Source organism: Hoplias malabaricus, chromosome 5, assembly GCF_029633855.1.
Source record: "Hoplias malabaricus isolate fHopMal1 chromosome 5, fHopMal1.hap1, whole genome shotgun sequence".
NCBI lineage: Eukaryota > Metazoa > Chordata > Actinopteri > Characiformes > Erythrinidae > Hoplias > Hoplias malabaricus.
In genome coordinates, this window is record NC_089804.1 from 50,255,964 (window position 1) to 50,276,448 (window position 20,485).

At 42.3% G+C, this 20,485-nt stretch overlaps 1 protein-coding gene across 4 annotated transcripts in view; it reads left to right on the top strand.

Moving 5' to 3' along the window:
* Positions 1 to 1,148: 1,148 nt before the first annotated feature.
* Positions 1,149 to 20,485, top strand: part of camta1a (calmodulin binding transcription activator 1a) — a 509,355-nt gene continuing 490,018 nt past the window's right edge. For all 4 annotated transcript variants that reach the window (XM_066670611.1, XM_066670607.1, XM_066670608.1 and 1 more), the window contains exons 1-2: positions 1,149 to 1,209; positions 7,942 to 8,043. In XM_066670611.1, coding sequence (XP_066526708.1) covers positions 1,185 to 1,209; positions 7,942 to 8,043 — 127 coding nt within the window. In that variant the 5' untranslated portion in view covers positions 1,149 to 1,184. The remainder of the gene's footprint in view (positions 1,210 to 7,941; positions 8,044 to 20,485) is intronic.

The following is a 20,485-nucleotide window of genomic DNA, read 5'->3' on the forward strand; positions in this document are numbered from 1 at the left end:
CTGTTTTACAGGCAGCTAATATCTGGGTGCCATAGCACAGGAAAACTTTTGAAGTCTAGAGACGTCTCTTGGTCAGAGATGATTTTGTGGCACGTGGGGAGCCTAAATATTATTACGCCAATGATTCAATGTCAAGGCTCACTTCATCAACTAATATCTAACTTGTGTACAAGCTCTCTCTCTCTCTCTCTCTCTCTCTCTCTCTCTCTCTTCTCTCTCTCTGTGATGATCTGTTTTGTATTCCTAATCTTTTTCTCCGTCAATCTTTCTATCTGCTGTTCTCTTCCTGTTATTATTCTCTCTCTTTCTGTTTTGTATTCACCACGCTCTCATTCTGTTGTGTTCTCCATTTTGTATTTCCTTCCTCTATCTCTTTTTTCTTCTCTATTTCTGCCCCTCTTCCCTCATTCAGCATCAGTAATGTGTCCTGACTTGCTCCCGCTCTCTAACTCCATTTTACATTTCTTCTGTTGCTTTTCTCTATTGTACTTTCTCTAGTTCTTTTCCTCTACTGCTGTTGCTCACTGTCTCTTTATTTTGAAAAAGTGCTCTTTACTTCCACCACTCTGTTTAGTATCCTACGCCCCTTCTCTCTTTCTCTGTCTCATTTTATTTTTCTCTATTCTCTCTCTTATTTATATACCCCCACCCCCCACTTTTTTTTGGCCTAATCCTTTATATTCTTCTTCTCTTGCTCTCTGACACTTTTCTCTCTTTCTCTCTTTCTCATTCTCTTTACTTTGTGTTCTTCCCCCCTCACTCTCTCCTCCTCCCTCACCCTTTACAGTTTTCACTTCTCTCTCTCTCTCTCTCTCTCTCTGACATGCATCCCCACCCGCCCTCCGCCGGTTGTTTAAACGGAGCCTCCTTCATCCCTCCTTTCTACGTATCCCTCTTTCAGCGCCCGTTTTTTACCCCCGCCCTCGTCTAGCTCCAATCTGAGTGGTTCGCACCCCTCCGGAGGCGTGGCTTCGTCCGAACGTCTCTGCTTTGCCCACTTCTGAAGTGAGACGCTCTGAAAGTGGGCGTGGCCTGACGCTGCCGGGTCCAATAGAGTGTACGGAAGTCCGCCTCGGTAATGCCCTGGGCCCCGCCCTCCGCGCGCTGTCCTCGACGTGCACGCGCGTGGTACCCACGGTCGCGAAGAGGAGGAGGAGGAGGAGGATGTGGCGCGCGGAGGGGAAATGGCTGCCGAAAACAAGCCTGAAGGTAAGAGAGCAAAACACGGGCATGGTTTCAGTGAGTGTGAGAAACGGCGGAAGGGAGGAATCAGGGAGAAAAGGGAAAGGAAAAAAAGAGGAGGGAGCCGGCGGAGGAGAGCCACAGCTCGCGAGGCGTAGAGGAGCTTTAGAGGAGGACAGACAGAGCTCGAGGAAGATTCCTCCTCCCGAGCATCCTCACGTTACCATAGCCAGCTCTGCTGAGCTCGAGCCAGCAGTGCATCACACACACACACACACACATACACACACACACACACACAAACAAAAACACACACAGCCGCATGCAAAAGTTTAAACACCCCTGATCAGATTGCACGCGCCATTGTTTTTCTCCGTGGAAATAACTCAACACTTTCTCCACGGGGAACAAACTTATAACACGGCATTTCTCTGTCTCTAGTCGTATGCAAATGTTTGGGTACCCCTGCTCATAGTGCAGGCTCTGTTGATAATCTGAGTGAAATATGAGGTAACGTCCTCTACAGGGAACTATCTCACAATGTGGCATTCTTCTCCTCACTATAGTGCACGGGTTGAGTTTACAGCAGCATCAGCAGCATGCAAAAGTTGGAGCCCCCCGTTCAGATTGCGTGTTTTGTTCATTTTCTGAATGACAATGAGGGAAAGCATCCTCTGCAGAGCGCAAGCTTAAAACACACACTTTCCCTGTTCATTACACTGTACGGCATCTGTTTATTTTCTGAGGTTGTCCAGTGTTTGAACGCCCTAGTCCTGAGTGGATATCAGTCAACACATGCCTCTACTTGGAGCACACTTCTGTGACCCATTTCTCTGCGAATGTTTAGGTATTTATGTGTTTGAAACAACAACAACAACAACAACAACAAAAATAAACACAGCTAGATACAACTAATGTACAGACCACATTTATCAAACCCAAACAGCAGAAGCGAGTACGTGTGTTTTACTACTGAAAAGCATGAAAACAGGTCAATTGACCGGGTGTACCCAAACTTTTGCATAAATGATGGCAGCCCAACTGTACACCATCTCTAACAGTCAAGGAAAACCTGGGGACAAATATGGCAGCTGGACCCAAGCTTCTTCTCTTTTATTTATCAACCCTCTTGGCTTGTATTAGGCTTGTTTGTGATTTGGCAGGTGGAAGGTATTTCAGCTCCTAGTTTGGTCCACACTGGAAAGGATTTACAGCATGCAAAGTCTTCAGGCAGGTAGTTTCAAAGCTCTGAAGGGCTTCTGGACAGGTGGTGCCACTTTGGCGATTTCAGCGTTCATGTAAATCCAGGCTGGGGAGGCTTCTACCCTTTGACATGAATTGATAAATTGATATTAGAATGCTTGTATTTTTCAAACGTTGTGAACATAATCCACAGTGCAGGCGGATGTCTTCAGAGAACTTCACCTGTATTTGTGTATTTGTGGTTGGGGTCATGTCAAGGAGAGGACCATCTCTAAGCCCAGTGTGTGTCATACAGCAACTCAGACCCAGGTGACTGTATTTTAACCTACACTATTTCCGTCCAACCATAGCTACAGTGTCTACAGGGCTGGATTATATGATTCTAACAAAGATAACCAGGGCAATAACAAACGATAACGGCATTATCAGCCAAATAAGTCCAACAGTGTCAGGTGTACAATGTGCCCACCGCTTTGTAAAGGTTCCTCGAGACTTCTTCTGGGATCAGGGTTTGGCTCAATTTGACCTCGGCCAGTGTTATGTTTCATAACACTGAAAAAGAAACCAGAAGTGGAAGACCGAGGCAGGCCTGCTTCCATTCAGCCACAGGGTGGAGACATTGAGTTAAAAGAAAGTTTCCAGATTAAAAAAAAAAAAAAAAAAAAAAAAAGAGAGGGAAATCAAGTAGTGTTATTGCATATGGTTACTGAACATATGAATTATTGCTGTGATATTTGATCATTAACATGAACCAGACAGCAGGAAGACTGCGTTGGCTGGACTTTAAAACCCAGGCTGAGGAATCCATGAGGATGGAAAGGCTAGAGCTAGGATGAAGCCCATGTATGTGGCGTTTGCTCAGGTATGACTTTAATTTCACCTGCCTAATGACAAACCCTTGCCTATAAATCAATTCTGTGAGTACATTCAGGAAGCACTTATGTGACTGGTGGGTTTGAACGTGAGGGGGTCCACAGGGGGGTGGTGTTGAGCTTTGCTAGCGGTCTGAGCACATGTATGTTTTACTATATGAGCGGCGTGTCAAACTGAGAGCAAGAGCATTAGAATAAAGAGACATTGAATACAAACATCACAAGGCTGAGGGCTAGCTGAGCTTGTCCTGGGCTGGTGACAGACGCCAACAAACACAACCCTAGCTTGTAACGCGTGTCACGCTGGAGCGTCTCCTTTTTTTTCCCCCTCTCTCTCTCTTTGCGTTATGGTTGCCAAGTGCTTTTTAGAATGCCTGAGCTGAGACTCCCCTCGCTGAGCGGGTTGAGTTATTTTTGCCGTTCTTCTGAGGTCAGCGTGTGGAGGAGGAGCATATGACACACATGAACGTACAGCTGTAAGATTCCCAGAGACGAATATAGTGTCTGCACCACCGTGCCATTTCAATACTTTAGGCCTCAGCACAAATTCTAAGTGGAACGTTGTGTTGCATAAAGTTTTATGCAATACTTTTCCCTCACTCTTTAGATTATCGTCTGTCCCGTAACCTTTTGTCCTTGAAGCGGTGCAGCGCTTGTGTAGAGCATTCTCCAGGGCTTCTGTATTTTGCCGATTTTTTTTTTCCTTCCTTCCCTCGCACATAAGGACAGGCTGTTCTTTGCTACAGGCTGCTAGAAAAACACGGGTAATATCTCTTGTGCCCCACTGAGTGCTCCTGTCCCTCAGTTTGACCCTTCTCACCTCCTAAGAGCCCTGCTAGCAGTGTTTAATACCGGCTTTAGCAGCTTGCCGACTATAAGAGCAGCAGACACAACCAGAGATTTAGACGTTTTAATAATTGAGTGTTCCCCCCCCTCAAACTGCTCTCTTGACACTATGGTGGTATTAATAATAGCTGAATTTGGTGCTTCGGGAAACTGGGTATGGCATGAATGCAATAAAGGATGCGGTGATTACAACCAATTTCATGTTGCTGAAAACAGAGATGAAAACAGATTCAGAACGCTTGAGGAAAAACTCGCTTCTTACAATCAAAACACCCTTCAAGGATCTCCCATAGGTTCTGAGTTTGTTGTTAACTCTGTTCTAGGTTTTAGAGAAACACTGCTACAGAAGAACCACTCCTGCTCTGATGAGGGACATTGTTGTAAGGTTAAGTCCTGCGAAAAACATTTGTAAAGGTTACGTAGGTTGACGTTCTACACCACAGGTGTCCAGTCTTATCTGCAAAGAGTTTGTGTGGCTGTTGATTTTCATTCCAAACCAGTGGTAATGATCGCACTTGATTAATCAGTTGGTCTCAGTCTTTGAACAATTGATCTGTTATATGAGGTCTGCTTCTCCTTTGCTGGAAAGAAAACTGGAAGCTGAAGCAGCTCTTTGGAAAAATAAATGGATATCACAGTTTAGACCTTTCAGCCAAGCACCATGAGTGGAGTGGATGTGGACTAGCTTTCTAATCTATTTATTTAGTTAGTTTTTGGACAGTAATTTAAACATTTGTTCCTCCAAACTCACACGTCACAGAAGAATGCTAGACGTAGAGGTTAGGATTCTTTATTGTTTTCCCAAGTCAGAGGGAAAGACATTAGTGTGAAAGATCTAATATCATGCTTATAAAACTGTAAAGAGAAAATAAATAAATAAATAAAAAAGAAAGAGAGACAGAGAGAGAAACTTTGAACGCTGGTCGATTACAGAGCGCAAATCCTCTGACCTCTGATACACCAAGACAATATACGCATCAGTCAAATAAATGATGTGCATTAATACAGGAGCGCTGATGTCTGTGAACTCCTTCATGAATTGCATCGATCTTACAGCACCGCTCACATCACTGAGTGCTGCTGAAGCTGCACTGTAACAACTATTGAAAAAGACATAACTTTAGCATTTAAGGCGGCACGGGGTAAAACCAGTTAACCATCCCCCAACGTTGATTATCCGTCCGATTTTGTCTGATTTCCTTTCATTTTCTCATACTTTCTTTAGCTGTGGCCTTCCTAGAAACAATATATCGCTGTCTTATATCTCATTAAGAAACTGGATGAGAACAGTTCTGAGATTCAGTGATCTTATAATGCATTGTGTATATGGGTCTGTGTGAACAGTCTGTGGAAGAGTAATGTATTTGTTCTTAGGAGAAGAGAAGTTACACTTGTTTTAACTTTACGAATCCTTTCGAGTGGTTACATTTTAAGTCATATTTACGTGGATTTTACAGAACAGAATGTGCATGCAACACTTTGCTTGTGTTTGGTAGAACATAGATCACATAGGGGGTGTTTTATTGTGTCCATTTGTTGGATGTGAACTTACAGCAATGAGCTCAGGTTTGGATTTTACTCACAATGTTTATCTGAAAATATCTGAATCTATGAAATATTACATATTATATATACATGGATAAAAAGTAAATATATGAATAAGTTAACATTAAAATGTGAGACGATCAGATTACAGTGATGTAATCGCACCAAAAACCGCACTCTGATAGAATGTGTGATTTAATACAATGTATCTTCATGGGCTTCAATGGCATATTAGAATACTACTCATATATATGGGCAGATATATCAATATTGGGTGATTTTCTCCAGTCTGACACTGGTATTGGCTCTGGAAATTGCATATTGGTCAGGCTGTAGTAGAGACCCTCGTTGAGATTTATAACTCTATTAATTGAAGTGGTTCTAATGTGGCGGGGATAGATGAGGTTTGTCAGCTCCGTCTGGAGTGTGGAGACGAATTGGTTCTTCGGCATGTCCTAATCCGGTCTCACCTGTTTCAGAAAAGTCATCATGTTTCACTTCAAAGATTAATTTAGTTGACTCCAATGGTAGACAAAACGATGCCCTACCCAACGCTCCAAAAACAGGCTTTGTTGCCGGCCCTTCCAGTGCTCATTAGGGGGAATTCCGTGAATATTTATCCATGCACCCGAAGATGCATCAGCAAAACTGAGTAGGAGGTGAGAAACGAAAACTAACACATAAGCAAACTGTCTGGCAATATGGGGAAAAAGTAGGGCCTGATTTGAAAACAGAACTCATCCTAGGATGGGAGAGTGAGCATCGCTTTAAACACTGGCTCTCTCTGCCATCTCTAAGCACTTTGATCATTTTTGGAAAACTACACACCAAGTTGACCAGACCTCAGTTCTGATTTATTAATAATTTCTCATATCACACATCCCCAAAGGAACAGATAAGCAGCAGTGGCCAGGTTCATCATTTGGAGATGAGAGTAGTGTACTTGTGAGTGTGGATGCCATCATAACCCACATAGCGGGTTTAATAATACTAAATAATAAACATCATCTGTTCAGCTCTGCCGTGATGTCGTCAGCTAATGAAAACATACATGCTTTCTTTTGTTACGAGATCAAAGAGATTGCTTTTGTAGCGCCTCAAAGCTCCATCCAGAACCCTGCTCGCAAAATAAAATTCCCTATTTCCTCACCACAAGGGAGCAACTTAAGCCAAAGTAATTCCTCCTGCCCCTCTGAAAGTGCATGATAAAAGAGGGCGCAGACTTGGTGGGGAGAAGGGAATTTGACACAGCTGAACTTGAAGGCAGAATAGAGCAGACTGGCTGTGAGAAGTGTTCCTCTGCATGGAGATGGAGGTTTATGGGATGGAAGCATGGCCTAGTTCATCGGAAGTATTCACCAGACTAAGGTCTGACTGCTATATTGGTCGGTAGATAAAACGGGCCCCACAAATAGGCCAAAGTCCCACTATTAATAAGAAGCTTGTTTTGTATTTTAAATATATCAAAATACTTATATATTTTATACTCTCAGGTTGCCTTGAGACCTGACTGTGACACAGTCATCTGTGGAGAGTCATATCACTTAAGGACAGTTCTATTGGAGCTAAATTATTATGCATATTGATATCAGATAATATTGTTATTGTTTTAAAGTACTGTGGTCAGTATTAGAGGATGTCAGAAATATTCTTCATATCGTCATATTGGGTGGGCTATGCTAACACAGCTAATGCTAACCATACCATCTGTTCACAATATGCTATTAATTCACTAATAATTTCACTAACCACAGTGGTTTGATCAAATGCTGCTAATGCTAACTTAGCAAATACATCTGTCTGTTCACTCTGTACTGTTACTGCTGCCCTGTATCTATTCTGCGGGTTCTGTATCTATGCTAACATCAGAAAATTCTATCCACCCGACATGCTAAATGCTAACCTCATTAACCACAATCTTTTAACGGGATATTGTTTATGCTAATCTCCATAATCACTGTGGCTGTACACATGACCCTGTTAAGGCTAAGCTTAAAACATTATCTGTTTATCACACGCTGTTTTTTTAAACACTTGACATTGCTGATGCTAACCTCACTAACTCATTTACAACACGTTTTTACTAAATCTACCCTGACCAACCCACCTGTCACACTGCTAAATCTGCCTTAGTAACCAGTCTTTTTATCTGATACTGATGCTAAACTCACAAACTACTCTGACTATGTGCATGGGGGAAAATGTCCAAAGTTTTGCTGTTATTATGTGCTGGAAATGTGCAGTTTTTTTAGCATCTTTTTTTTCTTCTCCACTCTTTCTTTGCTTCCTGAAGGACTGAAGAAAATTCGTAATCCGGATCGAATGTACAGATCAGCTGTGTGTTATTCCGGCCATGCTCCTCCTAAGGGTGTCAGTGATGACACAGAGATGAACAGTAAGAGCTGGTTATTAATATTGCATCCGTGGCATTGCTCGAAGGGGCCACTTGCTGGCTGATCTATTATTAATTCATCGATTCATTTATTTACTTCTTGATTTCATTTATCTTCCTCCTTCCCCTCTGGGATTTCCTTCTCCTTCTCTCTCTCTCTCTCTCTCTCTCTCTCTCTCTCTCTCTCTCTCTCTCTCTCTCTCTCTCTCTCTCACTTCAATCTCGGAATGTCTTTTTTGACAGGAGACAGGAGCATGCTGTCGATATCACAAGAGTTTCCATTTGCTGAAAGAATGACCGTAAACTAGGCCAGGCCATAAAGACCACATTACACCAGACTCTTGTACTAAATGCTGCTGTCCACTACAATGTTGACCTTTTAAAAGTTGTTGCTATCATCCATCTAAAAGTGAGGACTTTATCGTGCTGTGTATATTGCAGGGTAAGCAAAGCCTTAGAGGACTGCAGCGATTTGTTAAAAATGTCCGATCATCGTATTTAGATTCTAAAATAAGTGTGTTTTTCTTTCTTTTTTTTTGAGCTTCGTAAAGAAAAAATAAGAAGCGGTTTACCTTTAGATCAATTACATTTATTAATGTATGCTGATGCCGCGTTGGGTGTTGATTACTCAAGGAGTAACACAGTCTCCATGCTTAATAAGCACTGTAGCTGCGCTCCTACCACTCCAGGAGACTTTCTTGATCTGCGTAATTAAGTGTGTTTATGTTTAGTGTAATTTTGAAAAGGCTGCCAGATCAGCTACATCTTCTTATGCTATTATACTCTTCACTCATTATGCGTTTTTCATTGAGCAAGTCCTTGCTGCTTCAAAGCACAGTTTTTTTAATGAACGCTTTTGCCAAGATATAAAGTAAATGGCAAAAGCTGCTGTTCGCAGTCATCAGGCGTACAGCTATACATATTTGTGTGCGTCTGTGTGTGTGTGTGTGTGTGTGTGTGTGTGTGTGTGTGTGTGCTTGCTTTGTTGTTTTCAAAATGTCTGCTTAATTCAATTGTTGAGATTTACACAAAGTCACTAAGATTGGTTTGATGTGGAATTAATTGTAGAGAAATTGCTCAAACCGTTTTATTCCATAACCCCTGATCAGTGAAGCTACACATATTGTTTATAAATGTTGATAAGAGTAAAGCAGTGGTTAATCTGAACGTATGTTCTTTAGACACGTTTTTTTTCTCCATGTAAACATTCATTAAAAAGAAAAGATATGTTTTAAGTCACGAATTTATCTCACAGCTCCCATAAAGCACCTGGAAGTACACGTCTAACCGTTCCTAGCAATAGCATTGTTTGAGGCAGCTTTAACAGGCTTAAGCTCATAACAGACGTCTGGTTCCTATCACCGCCATTGGCTCCGACTCGGCAAGTTTCTCATGGAGCATTTTACAGTCAAACCACTTTGCCATGTTGTTTACATCTTAAGCATTTAATAATGGAAACACTTTGGAAATAAGGGGAATTATCCTTTTAAAGCCGTGACTGAGACTGTTTTTTTCCTTCTCAGCATCCCATGCTCTCTCTCTCTCTCTCTCTCTCTCACACACACACACACACACACACACACACACACACCGTCTAGCATGCAGCATGATGTAAGCACTGTGTCTGGCAGCCCAGTTAATGTGTGGAGGTTTTTGTATCACTAGGACAGTAAAATGCAGCACGGCCTGGCGGAAGCAGGTAAACCACTCATGTGAGTAATTGTGGAAGTAGTTATGATAAGGATAAAGGGCTTTAGTGAGGATCTGGCAGCATGTCCGTTTTACTGTCTGTCATGCGTGTGTGTATGAAAGTGTGTGTGTGTGTGTGTGTCTGTGTGCGCACTCTCAGGTCCTCACCTCCTCTCTCACTGAGATGGGATTTTCATGGTTGGTTGAGTTTGGCTGAGGCTGAAAACACATAAGGAGTCCCTTTTTTCTCTCTCTCTTCTTCACTTTGATGCAGCCACTTCAGCTGAATTAAGTCCCTGATTTCAATTTTCCAACATTCCTGATTGAAGCCACTCTGTGCTTAGTGATTCTCCTGCTTTATCTACTGTAACCCATAGCAGATTCCTAATACCCCGAGATCAAAATAAAGAGTTACACAAATTAACATAGCAAAGGTCTGAAGAAAGCCGTTCACGCTGCCCGTTCTACAGGTTAAGAGCAGCCAGTTACACTAAGAACATTCAGCCTTTGAAAAAGAAAGGCCCAATGAAATCTTTAATTTAAGCCTGTTCTTTTGCACCATCAGCTATTTTTTTAGATCTTTAAATATTGGTCCTTCTAGCTCTACACACTGGTTCAAAGGGATTTTGATCACATCAGCTGTGGTGTGTGTAAGCATTTGCTTTTGGCTTTAAAAAATGACTCCAGAACTGAAAGTAACCCACCCTTTCACAGAACAGTATCAACTAGGGGTGTCACCATATAATATTTCCAGGCCAATAATGATAATCAGTGGAGTGTCACAACAACAAACTGATACCAGCTGCATGGGGAAACAAAGAATAACAAGCCCTGTCTGCACATAGTTTGACTATGTGTTTAACAGGTAGTGTTGCTGCCATACATCACCAGGGTCTACCTTACCAGAACTCACTCTCTGTGAGGTGTTTTGTGTGTTCTCTCTGTGTCTGTGTGGGTTTCCTCTGGGTGCTCTGCTTTCCTCCCATAGTCCAAAAACACATAAGTAGGTGGATTGTCTGTGTGAAATTGCCCACAGTTGTGAGTGTCTGAATGACTGGGTGAGTGCTTGATGCCCTGTAATGGACTAGCGTCCTGTCCAGGATGTGTTGTTGTGTCCCAGTTCCCAATGTTTCCAGGTAGGCTCTGGATTCTGGGCTTACTTGTAATATATTTTCAAAGAAATCGGTAGGTTGTTTCCCCATGCCTCCATGGTTCAGTCTTACAGGCTGGTACCACTTTCTGAATCTCATGATCCAAGTAATCCCCAAAACATTCGTCCATGTTGAGGACCGGTCTAGGGAGTTACTGTTTGAGAATGTGTTTTTTGGAGGATCTTGGCAGCCAGTGTTAGTTAGAAGTAAGCCTGAGATGTAATGACATGGCACTAATCAGGAGTTCAGGTGCAATCAAAGCCAAGCAGATGTATCTATCAAGAGGTCTGAGTTGATTTCAATTGCAGGGACCTGCCACCGTAGCCTACACATGTTGGAATTTCATTCTATGATGTGATGTGGGTATTTATTAGGGCACACGCAACTCTGGACTGCCTAATGCTGGACAACCCACAGTTCTCCACCTTAACTGATTGCCTCTGATTGTCAGTGTGTGATTTAGGCAGCCATTGCAACTTGTTAGAGGGGGCTGTTCTGTTATTGCAGTTCAGCCAAGGTTTTTTTTTTCCCTCTTCTCCTCTTCATTAGCAGGGTTTATCACAATCTGGGCTCTCTCTGGCTGTGCTAATAGTGGTGTAGGGATTCATCTTTATCCAGACCACTGTTAGACCCTACTGTAGCGCCTCTTAAAGTATAAGGCCTGGCTGATTATTAGTCAATGATTTAATGATGTGGTGGAATTACTCCTTTGATTTTTGTCTGATTTTGTGTGAATAATTAAATCTGGTGAGGAAAAAAAAAATAAAGAAGAAATTGCTCTGTGGTCGATGCATGCTAATATTGACTGGTTCTTCCTGGTCAGCATCTCTTTAATCTCCATCATTTGCTTGCGGCTTTAATGTACTAAATGACTGCACGATTGCTTGCATGTCTCATTTGCTTGTTCTCCCTCCCTGCTTTAAGTGCATTGCCAATATGGGCAGGCCATGCTGATAACCTGGACGCTGATCTCATTTTCATGGCCAAATGTGCTATATCGGTATGTTTGAGTGTCTTATGATGCCCTGCATTTGAATTCATTGTGACACTCATCGTATGTTATTTGTTCCCTGGCTCGAGCACAAGCAGTAGGAGAGATGCATTTTTGTCTTTCCAATATAGTTTGTGGACCCCTGCTAATCCAACATTTCTTTTAAAGGAATTAAGCGGTAGCTGGCTACCCTTCGCCGCAGCTTCTTCTCTTCTGGGAAGATTTGACATTATATACTGGAGCATTGCAGTGAGGGTTTAATGGCATTCTGCCCCAAGAACTATAGTGTGGTAAGGTACTGATGCTCCCAGAGATATTAGATGGAGGTCCATCACTCCACAGACCACCTTAAACACAGGAGCAGATACTAGGTTCATTGGATATTATCTACCACAATATAATCCGCTAATGCTAATAAACTGTATGACCTTCAACACCTCCTATGTGACTTCCAGCATTTTGGCTACTGTGAAAAGGGTTAAGGGCAGCATGGTGGCGCAGCAGGTAGTGTCGCAGTCACACAGCTCCAGGGCCCTGGAGGTTGTGGGTTCGATTCTTGCTCCGGGTGACTGTCTGTGAGGAGTTGGTGTGTTCTCCCTGTGTCTACGTGGATTTCCTCCGGGTGCTCCGGTTTCCTCCCACAGTCCAAAAACACACGTTGGTAGGTGGATTGGCGACTCAAAAGTGTCCATAGATGTCAACTCAACTGGTTAAGCGGTTACAGATAATGAATGAATGAATGAAAAGGGTTAATAACTAAACAATCACTGGATTAGGAACAAGGTACTTACTGTTCATTTGATCAGCTCCACGTACCATACAGGAACAGACTGTAGTCCACCTGTTTCTCTGCATACATTCTTTTCCCCATTTCACCCTGCTCTTCGATGGTTAGGACCACCACAGAGCAGGTATGATTTGGGTGGTGAATCATTCTGGGCTCTGCAGTGAAACTGATGTGGTGTGTTTGTGTGCTGCACTGGCAATAGTGGATCAGACACAAACAAAACAGGAGATTTAAAACCCTGTGTCCTCGCACTGTCCACTGTTAGGCACACCTCCCTAGTTGATGCACCTTGTAAAGTCAGAGACAGCTCATCTGTTGCTGCACATTTTGTGTTGGACATCCACTAGTCCGTTATCAGTGGGCACAGGATGCTTTTGGCTGGATATGTTTGGTCAGTGGACTGTTTTCAATCCAGCAGTGACGCTAAAAACTCGAGAATCACTGCTGTGTCTGATTCACCCATACATGTGGCAGCACTGAGAATAAGCTGTCACCCAGATTTGCGGTGGTCATGGAAGAGCAGGGTGTTATGGGAATATGAATGTAGAGAAACAGGTGGACTACAGTCTGTATTTGTAGAACTACAAAGTTCTCCAGCGTGGTCAGTGGAGCTGATACAATGGACAGTGAGTGTAGAAACAAGGTAGGTGTTGCTAATCCAGTGATTGATCAGTGTAAAGGCATCCTCATTTAGTGCAGTAATCTTCAAAATGCAACACATGATTTGACTTGTTATTGCTCTTCAGCTTTTATTTTGAAGAAAGACCCTATGTTTCAAAAAAATCATTTTATTGATTAAGTCAGAATAATAATAATTCTTACCTCCATGTTCAAGAAGCAGAATCGTGCATGAGTCTACGGGCTGGTACTCCACTGAGATATGTTCTATATTTGCATTGTACAAACAATTCTCAGACATGAGAGCAAAGCAGAGGAGCGATGCTAGAAAAGTTAAATTTAGATCCCAGCTCAATCTCTGGAAAGCCCAATCCTGTGTGAGGAGCACCTGGGCCTGACAGGTCTTAGTTTAAATTGAGTTCATCAGTTGAGCTGTGATAGTGGGGATCAGTAGCTGTGTGGAATGGCTGACTGCTAACAAATAGCCTGATGGCTAAAGCTCTCTTGCAGAGCGAGTAGTGTGTGTGTGTGTGTTTGTGTGTGTGTGAGACAGTGCATGCCAGTGTGTTGAAGGCTGGGGGGGGTGGGGGATGGAGGTTGCTATAGAAATTCAATGAAGAAAAGGATTCAAGTTTGATCATAATAGTGGAAGGAGGGGTCCAGTTGTTTTATCTCATTTCATTACATTCGTAGTCTTGCATTTCTGACAGATTGATTCAAAAAGGAGTTTCACCGCAATAGAGCCCTGATTATTATTTCAATTCATTTCTCTGGCCCTTTGGTCACAGGAGGCATGCTTTATAAGATTAGTATTGAATGGATCGATATCACAGTTGAGAGTGATTTTACTACAGCCATCTGTTCTAATGTCAGGTGACTTTGAACGCAGGAGCATAGGGAGTGTGTTTTACGGCCTTGCGTGTTGGTGTTGATGCATCGGAATTAGCATACGGGTTTCATAGCTCAACCAAAAGATTATGCTCTGAATATGGAAAAGATTATATTCGCACCATTTAACGTGCCTGAATTGATAAAACATGCTTTTAATATTTTACAACATCCATAATGGTAATCCTGCCTGCAGGAGGAGAACAGAAGGGCTTTGGAGATTGAATAGGCTCGTGTGATGAATGTGCACTGTTTCTCCCCAGCTTTACGGCTGCACCTCACTGAGGAAGGCAACAATTAAAAGTAGAGAGTGTCACTCAGAGAGTGAGAGCGAGAGACAGAGAGCAAGAGAGAGATAGAGAGAGAGAGGGGAGAGGGAGGGAGAGGGAGTCTTGTGTCGCACAAGATATTGATTTGAGATTTGTTTTTGTCAGCCTTCTCAAGTTTCATGACCCTCTCCTGTCTCCGGGGTGAGACTGGCGCAAGCTAGCATGACTGATATTGTTAAAGCTCCTAAACAATCTCCTTCAGGAGCAGCTTCAGTGATAATCTGAAGATCAGCAGTGGCCTCCCCATAGAAATATATTTTCCTCGCCAGCCCCTGTGGTCAGACACACTTTTGTGCCCTCGCAATAAGAAGCTGCGCTGTCTTGGGGCCTGGCAGGGCGTGTTTGGCTATGAGAAGACGTTAGCATTAGCGATAGCAAAAACCCAAACTGCCCAGGCTTGTTCTGAAGGATCACAGCAGGCTCGTTGACAACAGACAAGGACACAGCATGTCTGCTTGGAAGATTTCTCCATGCAATTTGTTGGGGCATAAAGCGTGGCCCTATTTCCTGCTGGTATCTGGTTGGTGACAAGGAGGTCTGAGTTCAGACGGAGCGTTTGAAGCTGGCCTTGTTTGCAGTGAGCAGCCCCAGCCAAGTCAAGAGCAGGTCTCATGGTAGTGTCCCACTTGCTCTTCCTAATGAAAGAATCCCCTTTCGAGTGGGTGGCAAGCATAAGCAGAAAATGCCCTTCTCTGACTCCCTTCTTTGCACAGCCTCTCGTCTACTTTCTTTCTTTCTTTCCCCTCTTCTCCCCAGACTGTCTGCCAGTCTGTCTATTTTTTCCATGAGCAAGCTCTGTCTTTTCCTATATATTCTCCCCTATTCCCTTACTTGGCTTTTACTCTACGTATTATTCCTGTTTCTCTTACAAGTGTAAGGTGATATAGGGAAAAGACTATGATTTTTTTATTCCACATTTCACATAATGTGTTTCTTTAAATTCAGTTACATCAATTACACCAGCTCTGAATGCAATGCAATTGGCTGAGTGGCCAGGTATCTCCTAAGAGAGATTTAGCAGTTAATTTGCCCAACATTCTACACAACCAAGGCAAGGTTAATTAGAAATAGCAAACTCTGTGAAGAAAAATACTTGCCATGTGTTCTTTAAGCATGCATTTTTATTGGTAGTATTTTTCCATTGGTCAAGACCAAGCAAGAGAATGATGCATAGTTACATTTTAGTCCTGGTTCACATAGCATTCACACTGACACATTTACCATCGAACCAAAACAAAAATAAGGGACGGATGACAGACGTATGACATATAGTTTGGGAGCCAACTGTCAAAACAATGCACTACGCTGTGCTATAATGCGCTTGTCTGGGTTGTGTATACATGGTGGTATTTTTTCCAGCTGGAATCTCAGCTAGAGCAAGTAAAATGGATAAAGGATTTAAAACATTGCCAGAAAATCCTCCACAGCATGTACCAGAGAAGGTACACTGCAAATAGGAGGAGATGTATCTAATGCTTAGCTAACGTTGCTAAAGCTAATGTTGTGTTTTCACTACACTAAGAGAATACTCGCACCAAGCTTTGTTTTAATTGGACCAAACCTACTAAGACTGATTATACCCCAAGTATGGACAAAGTCCACGTTCTGTTCAGGGGTGTGTCCACCTTAATCTTTTTCTTAACTTATACTTTCACTCCTCAAAGCCAGGGAGGCTTTTTCTCCTGATGAGGCCCTGGCCTCGTATTTGGCCTGGCCCAGCTCAGCTCTGCTCAGTTCAACTCAGCGCTGCACTTCTTCTAATATAGCCGTGTCCCTCCTTTTTCAGCCTGCCTTGCACTTTAGGCCCTGACAACTAGATTGTTTTTCACTGGTGGGGGGGGAGACAGAGTTATGCTAATGCAGGCAGCGTTGTCGCTGTTTAGCGGGAAAATAAAAGCCATGAGGCAGCGGAGGAGGCTGGCCCGGGAGCAGCGGTGCGAGGAAGCCCACATTGGTGCGAGCAAAGCGGAGAGAGAGAGCATTAATGTCTGCCTCTCAGCAGCCGCCTCTGTAGCTACAGCTGGGATCGTTAGCAAAGACTCCATCCCCTCGCTGCATTCTTATTTGCGTGCACTTCTCACTAAAGCCGGCCACCAGCCCTTATTTTTCTTCAGTTCTGAACTGCCTCTTGTTTCTCTTCCCCCACCCCTCATGCTTTTGCTTTAGCTTAGCAATTGATTTTTTTTTTTGTGCGACTGAAGCTCATTTTAGTCCCCAGAGTCCCAATAATGTCAGATAAGAGGGTGAGTGTGTGTGTTTTTTCTACCACATAGACACTGATAGAGGCTCTTTATTAAAGCAGCTAGTATCAGTGCTGTGGCGAATTAACATTCAGCGCCGTCTCTTATGCTCTTAACCGCAGAGCAATGAGCCTTCAGTTCAGTCACATTCGTTTTATTTGGCGTAGAAAAGAAAGAGGGAGCAAATCCCACACTTCCTAAGATGTCTCTCAAGCTGCGTTCTGGGAGAAGTTACCGAGCGTTTTAGCACTATGAGGAGTTTTTAATTAACAGCCATCCAATCTGAAAAGAGGAGGATGATTTTTTTTCCCTGCCTTTTCCTCGGGACTTGTGCTAAAAATTCACGAAATTCAAACTGAGACCGTTTCTTTGCCTGCAGTTCTATACGTGTCTACAGGGGTATTAAACTAAGGCCAATAAGTTTTTTTGTTCAAAGCATAAGGACTTAACGTCTTATTCCTTTTACTCTTTCTGTACTGCCTGTGCTGAGAATAAAAACCATTGAACTTTTACCTTACCGTTGTGTAATGAAGTGTACTTCATGGTTTTACCCCCCACCCTCTCCACAGTAAAGGGGGTATGAGCTGACATCCTGCTCTGCAGAAACAGCCCTGGCAGAGGATGACGTCACTGGTGGGTGTGTCTGAGGGAATGTTTTAGTTAGAATTGATCAGTGGCCGGCAGTAGGGCTTAATTACGGGCGAGTGCATGCCTTGGCCAGCATTGATCACTGTAAGCAGGCAGTGGAGTGTGTCCCAGCCACTGTAGAGCCTGGGAGGACTCTTCCTTCTCTGTCTGATTTGCCTGTGTGTGTGTGTGTGTGTGTGTGTGTGTGTGTGTGTGTGTGAGTGTGAATGAGTTAGAGAGAAAAGGAGGTATAAAGACTGTCCAGAGATGGCCCGTGGTAGCAGCCCCATAGTTAAAACTCATTTTTCACTGATATAAATATAATTTTCATGGTTTTAATTTACAAAATATATGTGTTTATGTACTTTTTTCAAATGCTATAGTTAGACCTTTAGTTTCCCAGTGTCCCACAGATGTCCTACATAGATGAGAATACAGCTGTTGAATATGGGTTAACAAGGCATCATGTAAATCATCATTTTTCATCCCTTTCCAATTGCTGTTTTAGGGTCAGTCTTAAAAGTGGCAGAAAAAAAACCTTATTGTTGCTTTAAAGTCAGATTAAACGTGTTGTAAAAAAAGGAGGGCGAAAATCTGTGACAAATCATACTTCAACACGATTGGCTGAGCTTAACTGCAATGGACTGTATTGTGACATCACAAATAGATCAGGCTGTTTTGCAATCGTAATACCCATATATCCACTGTTTAAAAATGAATGGTTTAACAATGTTTCCATATTAGATTTACTCTTATTTCAGTAAAACAAGGAAACCTCTAGTGTTTTAGACAAGGGCCTTTCAAAATGGAACTCCAGTAATGCCTATACAATGAAGTTAAAGGAAGAACACTGTGAAAGCATTAAATAATTGTGAAAAACAGTTCTGCATCAAGCTATGATTGGTATTCCATTGAGAAATGCTTGATATTTGCATTGTACAAACATTTGCTGAGACATAATGTGAACTGTCAGGCCCAGAGCCTAAAGATGGAAGGGTTTTTTGTGCATCTTTGGGAGTCGGGTGCTAGTGTAAGTTGTTTATTTATTGTGCTTTATTCTGCTTGCCTAGGGTGATGCTAAAGCACCTTGTTGTTATCTGTGAGCAGCTGCTCTGTTGAAGCGTTAATTGAGCAAGGCAAATCATCCCAGATACAGTATCTGCTCCCTACTGTAAGAGTAATTTAGCCCAGCACAGCCCATTTCCAGCGCACACACCACAGGAAGCAAATGCCAGGTTTGAGTTTTATCTCATCACCTCAACAGGGAGAAAGCAGTGATAAGGTGCCTTTAATTCTTTGGTTAGTATCTTGCTAATGCCCCCAATATTTGGTGTTTGTGTAATTTCTGTGACATCATAAAACAGTGAATTCCTAACAGGCTTTTTTTGTAACTTCCATAGACCTTATGTGACTGAGGCCAATCATACCACATACAGTATCTGCTGCTTACTGTAAGAGTAATTTTGCACAGTGCCAACACTTTCCAGCACACACATAACACACAGCAACTGCCAGGGTTGAGTTTTGTCTCTTCACCCCGACAGGCAGAGAACAGTTTCACATCCTGATCAGGTGCCTTTCAGCCCTTCATTAGTGTTTTGCTATAAGCCGGGATTTCTCTTCTTACTCAGCTTTTTTTTCTCTTCTTCCCATCATCTCTTTCTTGGAACCGTTCCATTTACTGACCGTCAGTTCAGTCCATTTTCTTCAATATATGCCCTTATGACATTATGTGCCCCCAAATGTAGGGAATTATATATGAAAGACGTCTGATGCTTAGAGAAAAAAGAATAGAAGGGTGGAAAATAATAAGGGCTCTCATGTAATGCAAGAATGGTTTTGAAGAGTAAACAAACCCATTCTGTATGTTCAAACCGAAATATTATTCAAACAAGAAATACAATTATTTCAACTAAAAAATAAAAATGAAACCAACTGGATCAGGCATAGTGTAGCGTCCTGAAATTAGAGCCTTTCCCTGAGGTTCATGACTATATTTGCTATTTTTTTATCAACACCATTTTCTTAGAATAAAACAGATTTTTTTTGTTACTGTGCCTTTAAGACTGATCAGTCAATTCTGTTTTGATTGGCTGCATAGTACTAGACCTCAGTAAGAAAGCAACACTGTAAACCTGAATTTTTAAGTTCATCAACTCAAAGGTCAGAAGTACATACACAACTTTATTTAAAGGCTAAGCACCACTTAATGGACCTTATTTTAGTTACTGACATATATAAGTATGAATTAAAATGAAAATAGCAGCTTAATTTGCTTTAAAACTGACAATTTTATTAAATTGACGGAAAAACCCGAGCTCGCTACGGAAATTCTTGAACGCAACCGTGTGATGTCACTGGTGGACAACGGCTGAACAACGCCGCGGTAAAACACCGTTATGACTGACTGTTATGACAGTATCTAGCTAAATAACCAACATTATTCATGACAATAGCCTAGGAATAAGCTAAACTCAAATGTAGAGGTACCGTTATTCTTGTAAATGTGATCGAAGTCGAACTCGAATTCATCCGACACTATAAACCTCCGTAATGCAGCTACGTAGCCGAGTATAATCTGAGCCACCGAGTTTAGCGAGTCAAGCTAACGCTAACTAACACCAACTAAAACAGGCGAAGTGAGTGTCCTTACCCTGTTTACCTCCATGTTACAGAGGCTCTTGAACACCTTTCTTTGGTGTCCTTACATGCCCATATTGTTGGAAAAGCGCCAGTGAAATGAGCTACAGATAACGGAGTGAGTGGATGGTCCTTTCCAAAGTGCCCGTTTAAAGTTGACAAATTTAGTCCATTTTCTTGATATTTTGGGATCTTTGGGCCATTTGTTCACAGATGTCCCACTGTACATTGAATGATTGCAGCCAAAAACAACACACCTTTTCATCATTTTGCATTAAATTAAGTGCAACTTCTAGATTGTTGTCCACCGTCCAACGGTCTTTTAAACCTTATTCCTTGAATTAGTAAGAAATAACATGTTTTCTGACTATCAATAAACACAAGTTAGGAACTCAAACTCCACTGTATTTATTTGTTTGACACTTTCATATCGCTGGTGCTTAGAATTTAATGCTTTATACACCAAAAAAATGCATTTCTCATAC